At 39.4% G+C, this 16,053-nt stretch overlaps 1 protein-coding gene across 11 annotated transcripts in view; it reads left to right on the top strand.

Moving 5' to 3' along the window:
* The window catches only part of MAP7D3 (MAP7 domain containing 3), a 198,879-nt gene extending 190,585 nt beyond the window's left edge, over positions 1-8,294 (top strand). For 10 of the 11 annotated variants that reach the window (XM_069074129.1, XM_069074131.1, XM_069074139.1 and 7 more), the window contains 3 exons: positions 537-642; positions 1,636-1,837; positions 3,126-4,268. In XM_069074129.1, coding sequence (XP_068930230.1) covers positions 537-642; positions 1,636-1,837; positions 3,126-3,552 — 735 coding nt within the window. In that variant the 3' untranslated portion in view covers positions 3,553-4,268. Of the gene's footprint in view, positions 1-536; positions 643-1,635; positions 1,838-3,125; positions 4,269-6,662 lie in introns of those variants that run through there. The other variant, XM_069074137.1, reaches the window with a different exon arrangement.
* The last annotated feature ends 7,759 nt before the right edge of the window (positions 8,295-16,053 follow it).

The raw sequence follows: 16,053 nt of genomic DNA, 5'->3' as shown, positions 1-16,053 counted from the left end.
ATACTTGGAAGTCTCTTTTTGTGATGTATGGAAGTTTGTATCATGTTTTACTGTATTTTTCCTGTTTCTGATTCATAAATATTGTCACCAACATGAAAACTAAAACAAATCACACCAGCCCATTTCTGAAAAGCAATGCCCAAGTATAATTGCAAGCAGAAAGTGCTACCTCACAGAGCAACTGAGTAGCAGTGTTTTTTCTTTAGGAAAGAGGCATCTGCCCTTTTGCCATGGAAAAACACCTAGCTAGTGTCTCAATATATGTGCCTTTACTGGGTTATTACCTCCACTTGTGACTGAGCCTAAAATTCCAGGGTTGCTTGTCCAGACTGGAATTACCCTCACAATTTAGCCACTACCATCATGCGTGTTCTTTTCGGACTCATTAAATGGGCCACATCCTGCCTTCTTCAAGTCATAGGCGATTAGCCTTCAGTCTAAATGAAGGAAATCCCCACTTACCTTAGGAAGGTGAACACTGAAGTAACAGATGGTTTGATAGTTCCTGAGCCTAGTCTTATGTCACTTGGTTCCAGAGTGAAGAGAAGACTAAGAATGAGGCTGTTGACGGGCACACTGCTGATGAAGCAGATGAAGGAAGTTCAGAAACAGTTGACCAACTGGGGATGCCTCCGTTTACAGGTTAGCTCCTGTGATAATCAGGATACTGGGGATGCTTGTAATCATCCTAACTCCTGTTTGTAAAGTGCTTTAAGGATTGCAAAACACTTTGCCCTGCAAAAATCCTGTCAGGTAGTTGGTAGCAGAGGTGTTATTACCTTCCATTTTACAGATGAAGGAACTGAAGCTCACCAAGTTTGAAGTGATTTAATAAGCTAGAGTGAGTTCATAGGATTTTACTGTATATATTTTTACTTTATAGGATTTTACAGTATAAAGCATTTCGTGACTGATAGGATATGAAATTAATCTTTGTAAGGTTTGGCAAATTGAGTATATATCTCCTAGCCAGAGGACAAGGGGAGTTGTTATATAAAGACTGGCCCCTTTCATGTTCTTTCTGTGTGATCCTAAACCAGTTTACCACAGAAGTATTCAGGGTCTGAGATTTCTTAGCAGTCTAGTGAAACTTTTGGGAATTATGGTTTATTAAAAATCATATCCTAAAGTAATGCGAGGTCTCATTTAGAGGTTAGTGAAAAGATGCAGTTTTTGCCCCTGAAGTTCGTGGATCCCCTGAAATATGATGCCTTGGGTGTCTGTGGACTCCCATGTTAGGAGCCCTTGGTAGAAAGGGATGTAGTCAGATTCAGTCTTTTCCCACATTCCATGCAGAAGGGAGAAAATGGACAGGTGTGTCAGGGGCATCTTTTGGGAGGTGGGATCAGAAAGGCAATGATCATAATTGGTACCCCATTGCCATTTTTCGTTCTTGAAGACAATTCATAGTACCCCTCTTCTGCCTAGTGTACTGCCACATACCTCGAGAGGTCAAGTCAGTTTTTGATGAGAGAGGTACCACCTGCCCTGGTGGCAGTACTGCTGCCCCTAAGCATAGCTCCAGATTCCTCATTTTACCTCTCATCTCATAAGATATTGGATAGATCCATAGGGTTTTATTATAGTTGATCTTGAAACTCAGATGATGTGTTGTTCATCTTCTTTTCTTCACAGCCAAGGTTACTGAGATTGATGCGCCTGAGAACGTGAAGACCCCAGGAGGGCTTAGTGTTAGGACATTCCCCAAACTGGTTTCAGAAGAAGCTGAAGCTACAGCCCAACATGAGACTGAAGGACTCATCACCAATGGTGATGAGATGACCACAGAGCCAGGAAATGGAGATTATTTGCATGTGACTGTGGCAACAGACCCTAGGTTAGTCACCTTTATAAAATACAACTTTTTGAGGAGGTGGGATGAGATGTTTCTATGTAATTATGACTTAATTCACTTCTTTGAATTTATTTTTGAAAGGGGGAGAAGGGGATTTGACAGTAGTAAAGCAAATGATGCTTCCTAGGAGTTCCTGCAAAACCTCCAGCTGCCACAGACAGTGGGAATGGCTGAGAGTTCACAGCAACAACGCTTTGCAGTTCTCTGAAGACAGCGTTCTGAAAGCTTTGGATTTTGAGCAGTTCTTGGCTCAAATATCCTTCTATGGAAGCTTCTGTTTGGGATAATCTTTACTTTTTTTCTTGCCCTTCAGAAACAGGGAAAGCATAACTTCCCTTTGCTTCCTGCTCTTCTTAGAGGGAAATATTCTTCCTCTGCCTTAGATCCCCAGGGTCTAGCACAGCTGTTAAAGTCACCTTTTCAACGTATAAACTAAACATTTGTTGTAAAATATTTTTTTCCTGTTTGTGGTTAGAGGTAGACTAGTTAGTTTACTCTGATCACTCTGATTTCAGAATATCTAATTAACAATAGTTCAGTAGAATACAATTATATGCCTGTTATTCTAGATAGATCAAACAGGCAATAGTCTACTTATCCCTTCACCAGACTTAGTTAATGGCTACTGAGGCTGTGGGAATTGGAACTGATAGTCCTCATAACCCCAGAACCTTTACTCCCCACCCCGTCACAATCTTGACTGAACACAGTTACTGAAGGATTGCCACACATCACAGAAATCCCTGCCTGCCTCCTTCTCTGTGGATCAGCACTCCCAGAAGTCATTGGAGCTCCCCAGCCACAACTCTTGTGCCCTCTTCCTCCATCCCCATTCCTTTTGACAAGCTGGAGTTTGTCCTCATTCCCACCCCATTTCCCTGCCACAACCCTTAAAGTCCTACAAGTCTGTGCTAGGATTTTGGCAAGGGAAAAATCTCTTTTTAGCATCTCTAATTAAATTCTAGGATGCTTTTTCCTATAGAGACCATGTTATAAAGGGTCCAGTTTCATTGTGGGTTTTGGCCTGGGCGTTTGGGTATTGGCCTAGAAATCAACCTTCCCCTTTATAATATTTCTGGGAACAATCCATTGTATTGTTTCTGCTATTTGTAAGTTGAGGACCATCTATAATTGAACCTTACATTAGTTTTTTCATATTATCACATTGAGAGTGCTTAATGAAAGTTAATCATAGGGCAGAGTTTTTTTTTCTAAATAAAATATTGATATTTGACTAGGCAAGAAACTTAATTAAAACATCTTTCTGTAGCCTTTCTGCCAAAGACAAAGTTGCTCCAAACTTAGAAATTATGGGTGCTGATGAAACTGAGCACACGTCAAACCTGAATGGAAAATCCAGCACATGGACTTTCGAGGAGATTACTGAACTTGGAGTTCATGCCAAATCCATCAAATTGAATCCTAGCAACACTCCTTCCGAAAGCTGTACTCAGACCTCAAGTGATGCAGCTACGGTTGCTCCAGGTCCCAAGTTAGCCTTTGAAGAAGATGCAGTGATGAATTCCTTGACCACATCCAGAGGAAGCAATTCAGGTAACACAGAGGCACCTTTTTTTAGGGATTTAAGTCAGTTACTAACTCTTTCAAATGTAATTGTTCTCTTTGTTTTTTTAATGATTATGATAGCTTGTATTTGTATTGGCTCACATTCTCTAAAGTTGTTCTTTGGTGACTAGTTTCACCAGGAACTATTCCTTGAACCCCGGGTTCCCAGAGACTGTGCCTGTGGAGCACAAGCTCTGACAGGGCCTACCAAACCGGGGAGGCTTCAAGGGTGGGCCTTGCAATGGACTTTTCATCTATCATTCCGAGGACCAGTCCTGCTAAGATCAGAGAGAGCCTGATGACCAGGTTTGTTACAGAGTGATCATCTTTAACCACAGCAACTTCCAAAGAAAATATGCCAAGTTGTGGCGAGACAATGACCTTCATCCACAGAGGACATACTCACTGATGAAATCAGTGATCCCTGGAAGTAGAGCACTTTTATATACATTGTTTCCTTTGGTTCCCACGGTACCTCTATGAGATACTGATTATTATCCCCATTTTATAGATACTGAGGTCCAGAGAGTTTGTTATTTGCCAAATGTCACAGGGGAAATGAGTGGCAGAGCTGGGAATGAAACCCAGGACTCTGGCTTCTGTCACTGCTCTTTATACCCCAGCTGGCTTCCACATTATAAAGGAGCACGGGACAGTGTGAGCTACTTGCTTTAATTCATTCAGGACATTATTCTTAGAGTTTTGTGGGAATATCTTGATTTCTGTTCTGTAAATATATTGATAACATTTGTTATACATTAAAATACACAATGCAAAAGAATTATGGTGAAAATGTGCCTAGTTAAGAAATTGAAGTTTAAATAAAAGAGAAAAAGCTTTTTAACAAATAAAACCAAGGAACCTTCTCTTTTCTGAAAGAAAACAAGGATAAGAGAAAATGAATTTGCTTGATTTGGGGGAAGTGTTTGGGCTCTTGTAAGTTTGTACACAGTGGAGTAAGAGACTGGGGCCTCGGGGAGTTTCCATCAATGATAGAAGCTTTCCTTCCAGTGTCTGTTCTTGTTAACACACAAGTTTTGGTGCTCTTTGGAATAGCAGTGATACTGTTTTTAAAAGGGGATTGCTCAGTCTGCATATTTTGGTGCTTCTCCCCTTCCCTTCACTACCCAGGTACACTCATAGCCACTCCTTGGCCCAATTTTCAAACTGTACCTTGTGGCCTTTTTTATAACTGTCTGAGGACTCTTCCATAAGCGTTCCCAGCAGGCTGGGGATTAAGCCACCATTTCTTGAGAAGTCATGAGAAAAATAGCAGTTGCATCTTAAAAACAAATGTACCCAATTCTGACTGTACTACCATTCACAGAGATAAATCCTATTACAAATGTACCCCACAGTTGGTTGTTTTGAAGACCCAAAGTTAGGAAAAACAAGGTAACAGGTCAGTCACAAAGGTTTGAAGTATGCAGTCAGCCAAATGATGGCAGTACCATGGTGGAGTTTACAAGCTGTGAAACATTGTGGCATATTTATTATAAGGGAAGGCTCCCATGGGCTCATCCAAGGGTCATTAGTTCCTGATAGACCTTTTTTTTTTTTTCTGTTGAGACAATCAGGATTAAGTGACTTGCTCAGGGTTACACAGCTAGTTAAGTGTCAAGTGTTGGGGGCTGGATTTGAACTCAGGACTTGCTGACTCCAGAACTAATGTTCTATCCACTGTATTGCCCCACTAGAGACCTTTAAAGCAGGGGTTCTTACCTGTGGCCCATGGACTTAGGAGGGGTCTGTGGATATATTTCGGGGGATTCATGCACTTGGATAGGGGAAAAAAATAACCTTATTTTCGCTAAACTATAACTGAAATTTGACTTTTCCTTCAGTTGGTTGAGAACCTGATTCTGAGAAGGGGTCTACTGAATTTCACCAGACTGACTGCAAAAGGGGTCTTTGACACACACAAAGATTAAGAACCTCTGCCCCTCACCTTCTAAGGAAGAGGGGGAGCTCTATAACACATGGCTCTTTGTACTCAGAGCTGCAACAGCAGTGTCATAATGATGTTTTTTATGGGTTGCCAATACTCAAATAAAAAGGGAGAACTTTTCCACCAGGTTGAGTATTATCCTTTAAGTCTTTCAAGAAGGCTTCTTTATTGGAGCTTTTAATGGGCTTGTGTACCCAGTGAATTAATATATTCATGTAGGCCAGTAAAAAGTGAACGTCTGAAAACTACTAGTGTTAGAAGTGACCTGAGGGCTGGTAGCGTCCATTCCTCTGCTGGGTACATGAATCCTCTTGATGGTATCCTTACAGTGGAAACAGAGCTGCCTCAGTCAGGGACACCTGGATTCAAGTGCCATCCCTGACTTCCATTGGCTGTGGGAACCATGGCAGTTCACTTATCCTCTCGTTTTTCTCTGGGATTCGAAGTTGCAGAGAGTGTGGTAGGAGGAGTCTCATCTGGGAATCCCCAATACTAGTGAAATCACAGGTCCTTTCCCTGTCCCCTAATGCAGTGTCCCCGGCACAAAATCATCCCACTTCAGGGATGGCAGGGAGGAAGGAAACGAGCACTTAAGTCCCTACCATGTGCCAGGCACTGTGTCTCATGTGATCCTCGCAGCCTTGGAGGGTAGGTGCTATTATCTCCATCTTACAGATGAGGAAACTGAGGTAAGCAGAGGTTAGATGATTCACCCAGGGTCACACATCTTTTAAGTGTCTCAGGTCAGATTTGACTTCATATCTTGCTGACTCCAGGTTCTCCTGTCTATCCACTGTACCATGGAGCTGCCTCTGAATGCCTCTAGCGATAGACAGGAAACTCAGTACCCACAAAAGTGTCCAATTTTATTTTTGGACAGTTTTAATTGTTGGGAATTTCTTATGTCAAAGTAAAACTTGCCTTCTCTTGTTTGCAGTCTACTCTTTGAGGCCAAGCAGAATGAGTTAAAACCTTTCTCCAAGTGAAAATCTTTCAAGTACCTAAAACATCTCTCCTGTTCCTCTTGAGTCTGCTTTTCTCCCAGCTAAACATCCCTACTTCCTTCAGCTGACCCCATCTGGGTGGCATGGTCCCTGTTTGCCCTTCCCACAGTAACTTTGGTTTTCTTTCTTGGGGATATTGCTTTGGCAGCAAAGAGTCTTGGGGGAGGGGGTTGCGAAGGGTAAGGACAAGGAGAAGGGTTTTTTATAGTATTGAAATGGCAAGTGAGGTTCTGTGTAACCGGAATCCTCCGTACTCAGTTTTTTCTCTCACTGTTTTCTCTTTGGCCAGATCTCTAAACACTCCGATCCTGGAAGTCACTGGATCCCATCTAAAGATCTTTCTTCAGGAAGCTGCTTCTTGCCTTTCCCCCAGTTCAGCCCTGTTAAAACCAAACTCCCAGGAGAGAGGATGCTTCTCCACGTGCACCTTGAGTACTTTCAGGGAGTTATCTAGGTCCTTTTGTGTTTGTTATGCTTCCTTTTGGTTTGTTGAACTGTCAGTGTGACAGGATTTCCTGGCAAAGTGTTATTTCTGTTTCCTTTAATAATTTCCTTTAAGCTGTCTCTTGTTTATTTTATTTTCCCTTTGACGTATGCAAAGTGGTGAAGAAGCATCCAAATTGACTTAGAAACTGACTGTTAAATATTGTGCTTAACAAGGAAAGAATTTGCTTCCAGTCTATTTAAAACCCCTAAATAACATCCATCCCTTTACCATTAGACTCTCAAAGATTCAGTATCGGGAAAGAGCTTACTAGTTCTCTTGGATGACCCAAGACTGCTCTCAGGAGCATTGTCACATTGTGTTTAATACAAGCACTTTGTTGGTTTCATAGTTCTGCATATTGTATTTTGCCATAGTTTATATATCTTTCCTTTCAGGAAAATAGCTTAAGTTGCAGTCTAGAGACACACACACACACACACACACACACACTCACATACACACTCACTCTCACATTCACACTAACACACTCTCTACTGCATTCTGAAATATGAGGCCTAGGGAAGTGTTTGTCCTAGCATGGTTACAATTTGTCATCATTTTTTAACTTTTTCCTTTAAAATTACATATTTGTGTCTTTACAGACATATAAGTGTTATTTTCTCATATGTAAAATGGTATTGTGGCCATTGCTGTGTGGCATTGGTTTGTTAACTCACAGTAGTCTTAGACTATCTTTTTCTTCTTATCCATGTGCTATGTTTCCTTACCTATTAAAGGCTGCAGTAAGTGCTATTTAACCAAAATTTTCCTGCCTTTCTACAGCAAGAAGGGATGAATTGCCTCCTTTGAAATAGCTGCAAGAAATTCACCAATAGTCTTAAGCCCATGTAATACATATACATACGCATATATTCACTACCCCCCCCCACACACACACACACTCACGCAGTGGATAAGTGGTTTATGAAAATTGCTTCATCAAATCCTACTTAAACCATTGCCTGATACTTGAGTATGAATTAATCAGCCTAACTGCTAATTAATTTTTTATTGTTGAATCACCAGCTTTTTGAGGCAGAACTGTGTTCTTCTCTCAAACCCGTTCTCAAATGAGGAGGGGACCCCTTATCCTTCTTGATGTCTTAGACCTTTGCCATTCAGACTTCAGAGAAATTGTTTGAGGTGAGAACAGTGCCTTAGGATGGACAGTTGTACTTTTGTATACTGGCTCTTTCATTCTGGCAGAGACAATCGTTTGAAGAAAAAAGATGCAGGTTTTCTTTCTGCACATAGGTTATTTGTTGAAAAACTGTTACAGCTGTATATATATATATGTTCACTCGACTTTGCAGATGGACATTTGTTATTTTAACAGTTAACATAGTTATTCTGTAAGAATAGTACCACTTCTTAACAAAGTTACAACCAAATACATTAGCAGGATTCAATAAATTAGACTCTCAGTTCCTGTAATTGTCGTGTTGTATAACTATTGGATATTTACCCTCCCTCTTTCCACTACGTCTTCCCCACACTTTTCTGCACAAAATATAGTGTAAAACAGCAGCATTGTAGTTCCCTTTAGTTTGTGTCTTGCATTCATAGTATCCTAGGATATAGAGTTGGAAAGGGACTTTATAGATCATCCATCCTCATTTTATAGAGGAGGGAAATAAGGTCAAGAGGGTTAGGGATGGGGGCGGCCAGGTAGCACAGCGAGTAAGAGCACCAGCTCCAGTGTTGAGAAGACCTGGAGATCGAATCCCGGGCTCAGACACTTAGCACCCACCCAGAAACACCTGGCCGTGTAACCTTGAGCAAGTTACTTAACCCCAATTGCTTAAAAAAAAAAAAAAGAGGGTTAGGGACTCACCCAAAGTCACATAATGCAGAACTAGCAGAGCCAGAATTTGAAATCTTGGTCTTCTGATTCAAATTCTGTGCTCCAGCTGCTTCATTTAGGCCATGCACAATAAAACTTTGTGTAGAACTACACATCTCAGATACTTAGAAAATTCCTTTGGAAACTTGGTTTTGTTGAAATTGGATTCTTGATCAAGTATACATTTGATGAGTTGATTTCTGAAGCCCCGCCCTGGCCACTGGAGTCTGTGATTTTCTTTCTGCTGTCCTAATGCTTTTACTGCTCTTCTCAGTTCAATTCTAGAGATTTTCTCATAGCTGTCAAGTACAATTATTTAGTTATTTTTATTGTGTGCCCTTCTGTAGGGGAGGGAGGAGTCTGAAGAGGAAAAGAAAAAGATGAATTTGCCTTAAAACTTATAAATCCAAAATAACCCAAATATATCTTTATGGAGAAGCTGTTGGGGATAGGGTACTCCCTGAAGTTCCCTTCAAAGTGCTATAGAAATTTGAGTTACTGCTATCCAGATCTAATAATTTATTGACAAAGTAATGACGTTCATTGTCCATTCTGCATGATATAGGCGTTTATTTGGAATAGAATGCATGTTGACCTACAGGGAAGTCACTAATTTGGAAGTCCCTTCAAACTTGCAGCATGTCCAAAAATAAAGTAAGTTTTTTTCCTTTAAACTGACTCCCTAAAATAAATCCATTCCAGTTGACTATACCACCATTATACAATTATCCCAGGTCAGAAACTTTACCTCTTTCCATGATACCTAAACTTGTCAGCCAGTCTCCCTTTGAAGTTGTTGGATTATTATTCTCATGGATGGAAAAGCATAGAGACCTAAACCTCGCAATTTGAGTGAGCACAGTAACTGTGACTGATGCCCTCGTGTCAGTATATTAGGCTTAATTTTGTTCAGATGATTTATTGATGCACTAACTTCCTTTAAAAAAAGACAAGAAGTGGGAGACTGTGGATGTATGATATGTAGGGTGTCTCAACAAACTTAATGCACTTTAAAGCTATCAAAAGTTAATAGCTTGAATACTATTATCTGTACTGTCTTATTTGTCAGATTTGCTTAGCTTTTTAAAAAAATTGGTTATAAAGGAAAGTCTACTCATGGCGGTATGAGTGGTAGAGGACTATATCTAAAAATGGCTGCTATATGCATATATAAAAAAAGACATCAAAAAAGGTAAAGGTAGATAAATGAGTACTGAATTTTAGCAAAGGTTTTTAATCAGATGGGTTTTTTCCCCTTCTAAAATTTATTTATTTACTGTTAGTTTATAACATTCAGTTCCACGATCCCTTGAGTTCCAAATTTTCTCCCCCTCTGTCTCCTTCCCCCTCCCCTCCCATGCCAATATAGGTTCTACAAATACATTCACGTTAAACATTAGTCTAGTGGTAAAGAAGAATTATAACCAATGGAATAAACAACAAGAAAGAAGGAACAAAACAAAACAAAAAAGAGAGCAAGTAGTTTGCTTCAATCTGCATTCAGACTTTGTAGTTCTTTCTCTGCATGTGGATAGCTCTTTCTATCTTGAGTCCTTTGGAGTTGTCTTATAGCCTTGCATTCCTGAGAGGAGCCCAGTCTATCAAAGTCAGTCATCACAGATATGATGTGTTTGTAATTGTGTACAAAGTTCTCCTGGTTCTGCTCTCCACACTCAGCATCTGTTTATATAAGTCTCTCCAGGTTATTATGAAGTCCATCTGCTCCTCTTTTTTTTTTGCTCCTCATTTCTTATAGTACAATATTCCGTTACATGCATATACCACAACTTGCTCAGCCATTCCCCAATTGATGGGCATCCCCTTTATTTCCAATACTTTGCCACCACAAAAAGAGGTGCAATAAATATTTTTGTACATATGGGTCCTTTTCCCACTTGTGTGATCTCTTTGGGATACAGCCCTGGAAGTGGTATTGCTGGGTCAAAGGGTATACACTTTTTTATAGCCCTTTGGGCATAGTTTCAAATTGCTCTCAGAATGGTTGGATCAAGTCACAACTCCACCAACACGGTATTAGTGTTCCAATTTTTCCATATCTTCTCCAGCATTTATAATTTTCCTGTTTTGTCATGTTAGCCAATCTGACTGGTGAGATGTGGTACCTCAGAGTTGTTTTGATTTGCATTTCTCTAATCAGTAGTGATTTAGAGCATTTTTTCATATGATTATAGATATCTTTAATTTCTTCCTCTGAAAACCGCCTGTTCATATCCTTTTACTGTTTATCAATTGGGGACTTGTAATATTATAAATTTGACTCAGTACTCTGTATATTTTAGAAATGAGGCCTTTATCAGAGACACTGGTTGTAAAATTTTTTCCCCAATTTTCTACTTCCCTCCTAGTTAAGACATTAGCTTTGTACAAAAACTTTTCAATTTAATGTAATCAAAATTATCCATTTTGCATTTTGTAATGCTCTCTATCTCTTGTTTGATCATAAATTCTTCCCTTCTCTGTAAATTTGATAAACTATTCCTTGCTCTCCTAGACTGCTTAAAGTATCAGCCTTTGTATCTAGATCGTGAACCCATTTAGACTTTATTTTGATATAATCAGGTGGTTTTTGTTGTTTGTTATTATACTAATGTTGAGCCATCCTTGCAGTCCTGATATGAATCCATCTGGGTCATATTGAATTTTTTTTTTCCTGGGCAGCTAGGTGATACAGTAGATAGAGCATCTATCTGTTCCTCACCTGGAGTCAGGAGTTCAAATCCAGCCTCAGACACTTAGCTGTGTCACTCTGGACAAGTCACTTCACCCTGTTTTTCTGAGTTTTCTCATCTGTAAAATAAGCTAGAGAAGGAAATGGTAAACCAGTATCTTTGCCAAGAAAACCCTAAATGGGGTCATAGAGAGTCAGACAAGACTGAAATGACTGAACAACAGCAACATTTTCCTAGAATTTTATTTAAAATATTTCCATCACTGTTTATTAGTTATATTGATCTGTAGCTCTCTCTTTCCATCATTTGATCTATAGCTCTCTCTTTCCATCATTCAGGTGTTAATAATGTATTTGTCTCATAAAACAGAGTTTGGCAGAGTGCTTATTTTTTTAATTATTAAGATTATTTTAAGGGGCGGCCAGGTGGCTCAGTGAGTAAGAGCACCGGCTCCAGTGCTGGGATGACCTGGGGATCAAATCCGGGCTCAGACACTTAGCACCACACCCAGAAGTAACTGGCCGTGTAACCTTGAGCAAGTTACTTAACCCCGATTGCTTAAAAAAAAAAGACTATTTTAGCATAATTACTAATCATTCTTTAAATATTTTGTAATATTCACTTGTTAATCCATCTGGACTAGGGTTTCTTCTCCTCTTCTCCTCCATCTGTATTTGGTAACTTATGGTTTGTTAATTTCCCCATACCAGTGAATAATAGCTTATATTTATATAGAGCTTTAAGATTTGCAAAGCACTTTACAAATATTATTAAATAACTTTCTCTTCACAACAGTCCTGTAAGGTAGGTGCTATCCTCATTTTAGAGATGTAGAAACTGAGGCCCAGAAAGGTTAAATTGATTTGCTGATTGTCACACAGCTGAGGAGTATCAGGCAGGATTGGAATTCGAGTATTCTTGACCCTAAGTCCTGCACTTGCACTGTCATCCACTGTACTATGAATGAAATCAAAGCTCTAGTTTCTGTTCCTATTTTTTGTAGCACTTTCTGATAATTGTTTTTATTTCTTCTGTTAGTTGTGAATTCATATTTTCCTTTTTTTAAAAAATCGAATTAACTAAAACTTTTTTGTGCATCTTCTCAAAAAACAGTTCTTAGTATTGTTCATTTCCACAATTTTTGTCTTCCATTTTATCAGTTTCTCTAATTGTCAGATTTTGGGGGCTTATTTTTAAAAGGTTTTTTTTTTAATTTTCTTGCTTTTTAATTGCATACTCAGTTTAATAACCTTCCTCCCTTCTTCTGGTTTAAGTGTGAAACAATTTTATTACTATAATGATCTAAGTTTAGTTCTGAGGACTGCTTTACCTTCATTCCCCAAATTTTGCAATAGTGTGTTATTCCTGATTGTTTCTGTTTTGTATTCAGGAAGTTTTAACTTATTCTCCTTTTAGGTCTGTACTTTTTGCTTGTATTCCCTGTATTAATTATTGAATTGTGTTATGGACTGCAAAACATGTTCATTATTTCTACCTCTTTGTCTTTTTTTTAAAACAATTTCTCTGTGTCCTAGTACCATGGTTTGTTTTTGTAAAGGTAGTATGTGATGCTGAGAAATAAGTATATTCATTAATGCTTCCATTCAGAAGATGCCAGAAATCTTAAATTTTCCACCAATGTTCAGCTCTACATTTTCTTCTTTTTAAAATTTTTGTTAGACTTATTCAGCTGAGAGTAACAATTATGTATTCTTCAGTTATTGTTACCATCTGTGCCTTTTGCAGTTTGATGCTAAGCCATTTGAGGCATATAAGTTTAATAATGGTATTGTTTTATTGTCTATGGTACTTTTATGTATGACGTAATTCCCATGTTTCCCTCTTGATAGTGTGAATTTTTACTTTTGCTTTGATGACAAAATTGCAACTCCTATTTTTTAGAATTAGCTGAAACAGGAAATTCTTTTCTAGTCTCACATTTTCATTCTTTATGTGTTTCTTGTGTGAAGCAATTTTTTTGTTGTATCTTTCTACAATTCATTTTATCTCTGTGGGAACCAGATAGGCCCCAAGGGACTAGGGGGAGAACCTGAATCAGTGATACATCTAGAAGCAGGCCTGTACTGACTATACTTGGAACAGGGATAAAGGAAGGGATGGTGAGATTTGGTGAGAAGGTCTGCCCTTCCCCTGGACCTATTCTGCTCTTAAGACAGTTTTGTCAGCTATTTGGCACTGGGGGAGAGATGCCACCATCAAACTAGAACTTTGGGGATCAGATTTCTGGGCTTGCTGGTGGCATAAGCCATAGGCCACACCTCTGCCTGCAGTGACCAGAGACACTGCACAGGAGGCCTAGGCCTGGAATAGAGATGCAAAACTGCCTACCGACACTGCAGGGATTATCACTGCTAAGAAAACTTTGGAGGCCCACATACTGTTAGCTGTCCCTAACACAGAGGAATGGTGAGTTTTCCTGTTTAAACTCAGAGGTGGGGTGGTTAAGGTCCAGGACACACACATATATGCTTCTTCCATTTTCCCTTCCCATAACTTGAGGGTGGTTTGTTGAAGTTTGAGGATACCAGGAGATGGTTGGGTTAGACTAGTTTTAGGTAGGGGCACTGGATTTCTTTCTTTTTTTCTTATGTTCAGCAAGCTGGATGGCCATAGAATAGGCTCTTCCTGAGTCTTAGGAATATTCAAGGTTGGGAGCAAAGGGCTGAAACTGAGAAAAGGAAAATTCTAGATGCAGGATGGTGAAATAATGAGTCATAGATTTTTATAAATAATCATTGAATTAAACATTTATTGATCACCTACTATGTGCAAGGCACTGTGCTACATCTTGGTAGAGATAGAAAAATGAAAATGACGTGATACCTTTGTCCTTGGGGGTGAGCCATAGGTGAATAACTCTCCTTGTCGATGGCTGGCATAGCATTTTGTCATTGGGCTGGGGTTGTGGATGGGCCAGTGTGGACCTATTCCCACTCACCCCTCTTGTTTTAAAGATGAGGAAACCAAAGCTTCATGTAGGGTCAGCTTTTTCTCCTCTAAATCCTCAGTGGTTTAAAGAGTTTTTCCAAAAATAGTAGGTCTGGGTGTGGTACATGCCCATAAATTACATGACCTTCAAGACCGAACTCAGATGAGAGTTCATCTTTATCGATTTGTAGTTCATAAAATGATTTGCTCATGACCTTGTGAGTGAAGCAGGTGGTACAAATGTTATCCCCATTTTATTGATGGGGAGAAGAGGCAGCATGGTATGGAGGATCAGGAAGACCTGGATTCAAGTTCTGGTTTGGATACATACATGAATGTTGTACCTAATAATTTCTGCTTCTCAAGCAACTCTAAGGTAAGAAGTTAGAGGAGCTGCTTGCCTTTTTCAGTGGAGTCAATTTCCACACTGAAAGTTCTCTCTTACTCCTAGAAATGTCATGTTTACTATTTCTCACACACATCGATTTTCCTACTCTAAAAATCCCGAGCAGGATTTTATACTTGCCCCTAGGCAAAATGTCCAGAAGCTAGCCAGTATGTTGGGTTTTTTTCTTAAATTCTGGCATGAATTCTTTTCGTGAGAGGGGCAAATATAAAAATCTGTCTTGTATAGGGAGTTGATCTTTTCACCTTTAAGATAATACTTTTTAGATTTTAAAATTTTATTCCATTTATTTTTATCCTTTTCTCCTTCTCCTGACTGTAAATTCTGTTCAGATTTTAGCCCCTTACATTTTGTTGTACCTTGACGATCCCTTGTGATTCTTCCCCTCGGCCCACATTTTTTCAACAATAACCTTGTCTCTTGGCCTAGAATTGTCCCTTCTGAAAACTGCACTTATTTACTTTTCTGGTATTTCTCATTTGGAGTGCTTACAAGTTGAATTCTCTGCTCATTTCTGGATTCTTTTTGAGGAATTATTAAAAATTTTTGTTGTTGTTGAAGGTCCATATTTTTTCATCAGTGATTAGGCTTAGCTTTGCAGAATGTTGGGGGTGCATAATAATCTCCTTTATTTTATGGAATATAGTCCACTTTTGTCTTTGATTTTGAATGGCACTATTTTCAATGTTACCAATGATCCTAATTTGCCACATTCATTGGGCTTTTCTCAGTCCTCCTGCTTTTTGTTCTCCTTATAGTTTCTGACACTGTGGACCACTCCTTCCTCCTGGAAACACTCCTCTCTGTTTTCCTGACAGGTCTCTCTGGTTTCCTCCTTCCTACCTGACTGACTGTTCAGTTGAATTCGGTGAATCATGATCTCTCCCCTCTTACGGAGGCCTCTGTCCTGGAACTTCTCTTTTTCTTTCTGTCTCTCCTTTGGTAATGTCATTAATTCCCAAAGATTCAGTTATCTTTATGCAGATGGCTTCCAAATACACATAATCCCCTCTCTCCTGAGCTCTGTTTCTGAACCACCAGACTAGCTGACCAAATGTCGAATGTCTGAAGCATTTCTTGATTTTTCTGTTTGTTGGGTATGCTACCACTCTTCCATCCTCCTTGGTTTGTGACCTTGGACTCTTCCTGGAATCTTCCTTCTCTCTTGTCATTTTTTCCCTCTCATATCCCATTCTTTCCACTTGTGGACTCCTCAGCACCTCTTGTCTGGATTAGTGCTGTAATAGCCTCCTAATTCAGTCAACCTTTCTTTCCTACCCATCCTTCAAATAGCAGCCAAATTGT

This window comes from Petaurus breviceps, unplaced genomic scaffold (genome assembly GCF_028583685.1).
Source record: "Petaurus breviceps papuanus isolate PSGF00001 unplaced genomic scaffold, PetGlider_PUasm1.0 90881, whole genome shotgun sequence".
NCBI classification, from domain to species: domain Eukaryota; kingdom Metazoa; phylum Chordata; class Mammalia; order Diprotodontia; family Petauridae; genus Petaurus; species Petaurus breviceps.
Note: the sequence above shows the minus strand (reverse complement) of the source record. Positions and strands in the feature narration are given on the sequence as shown.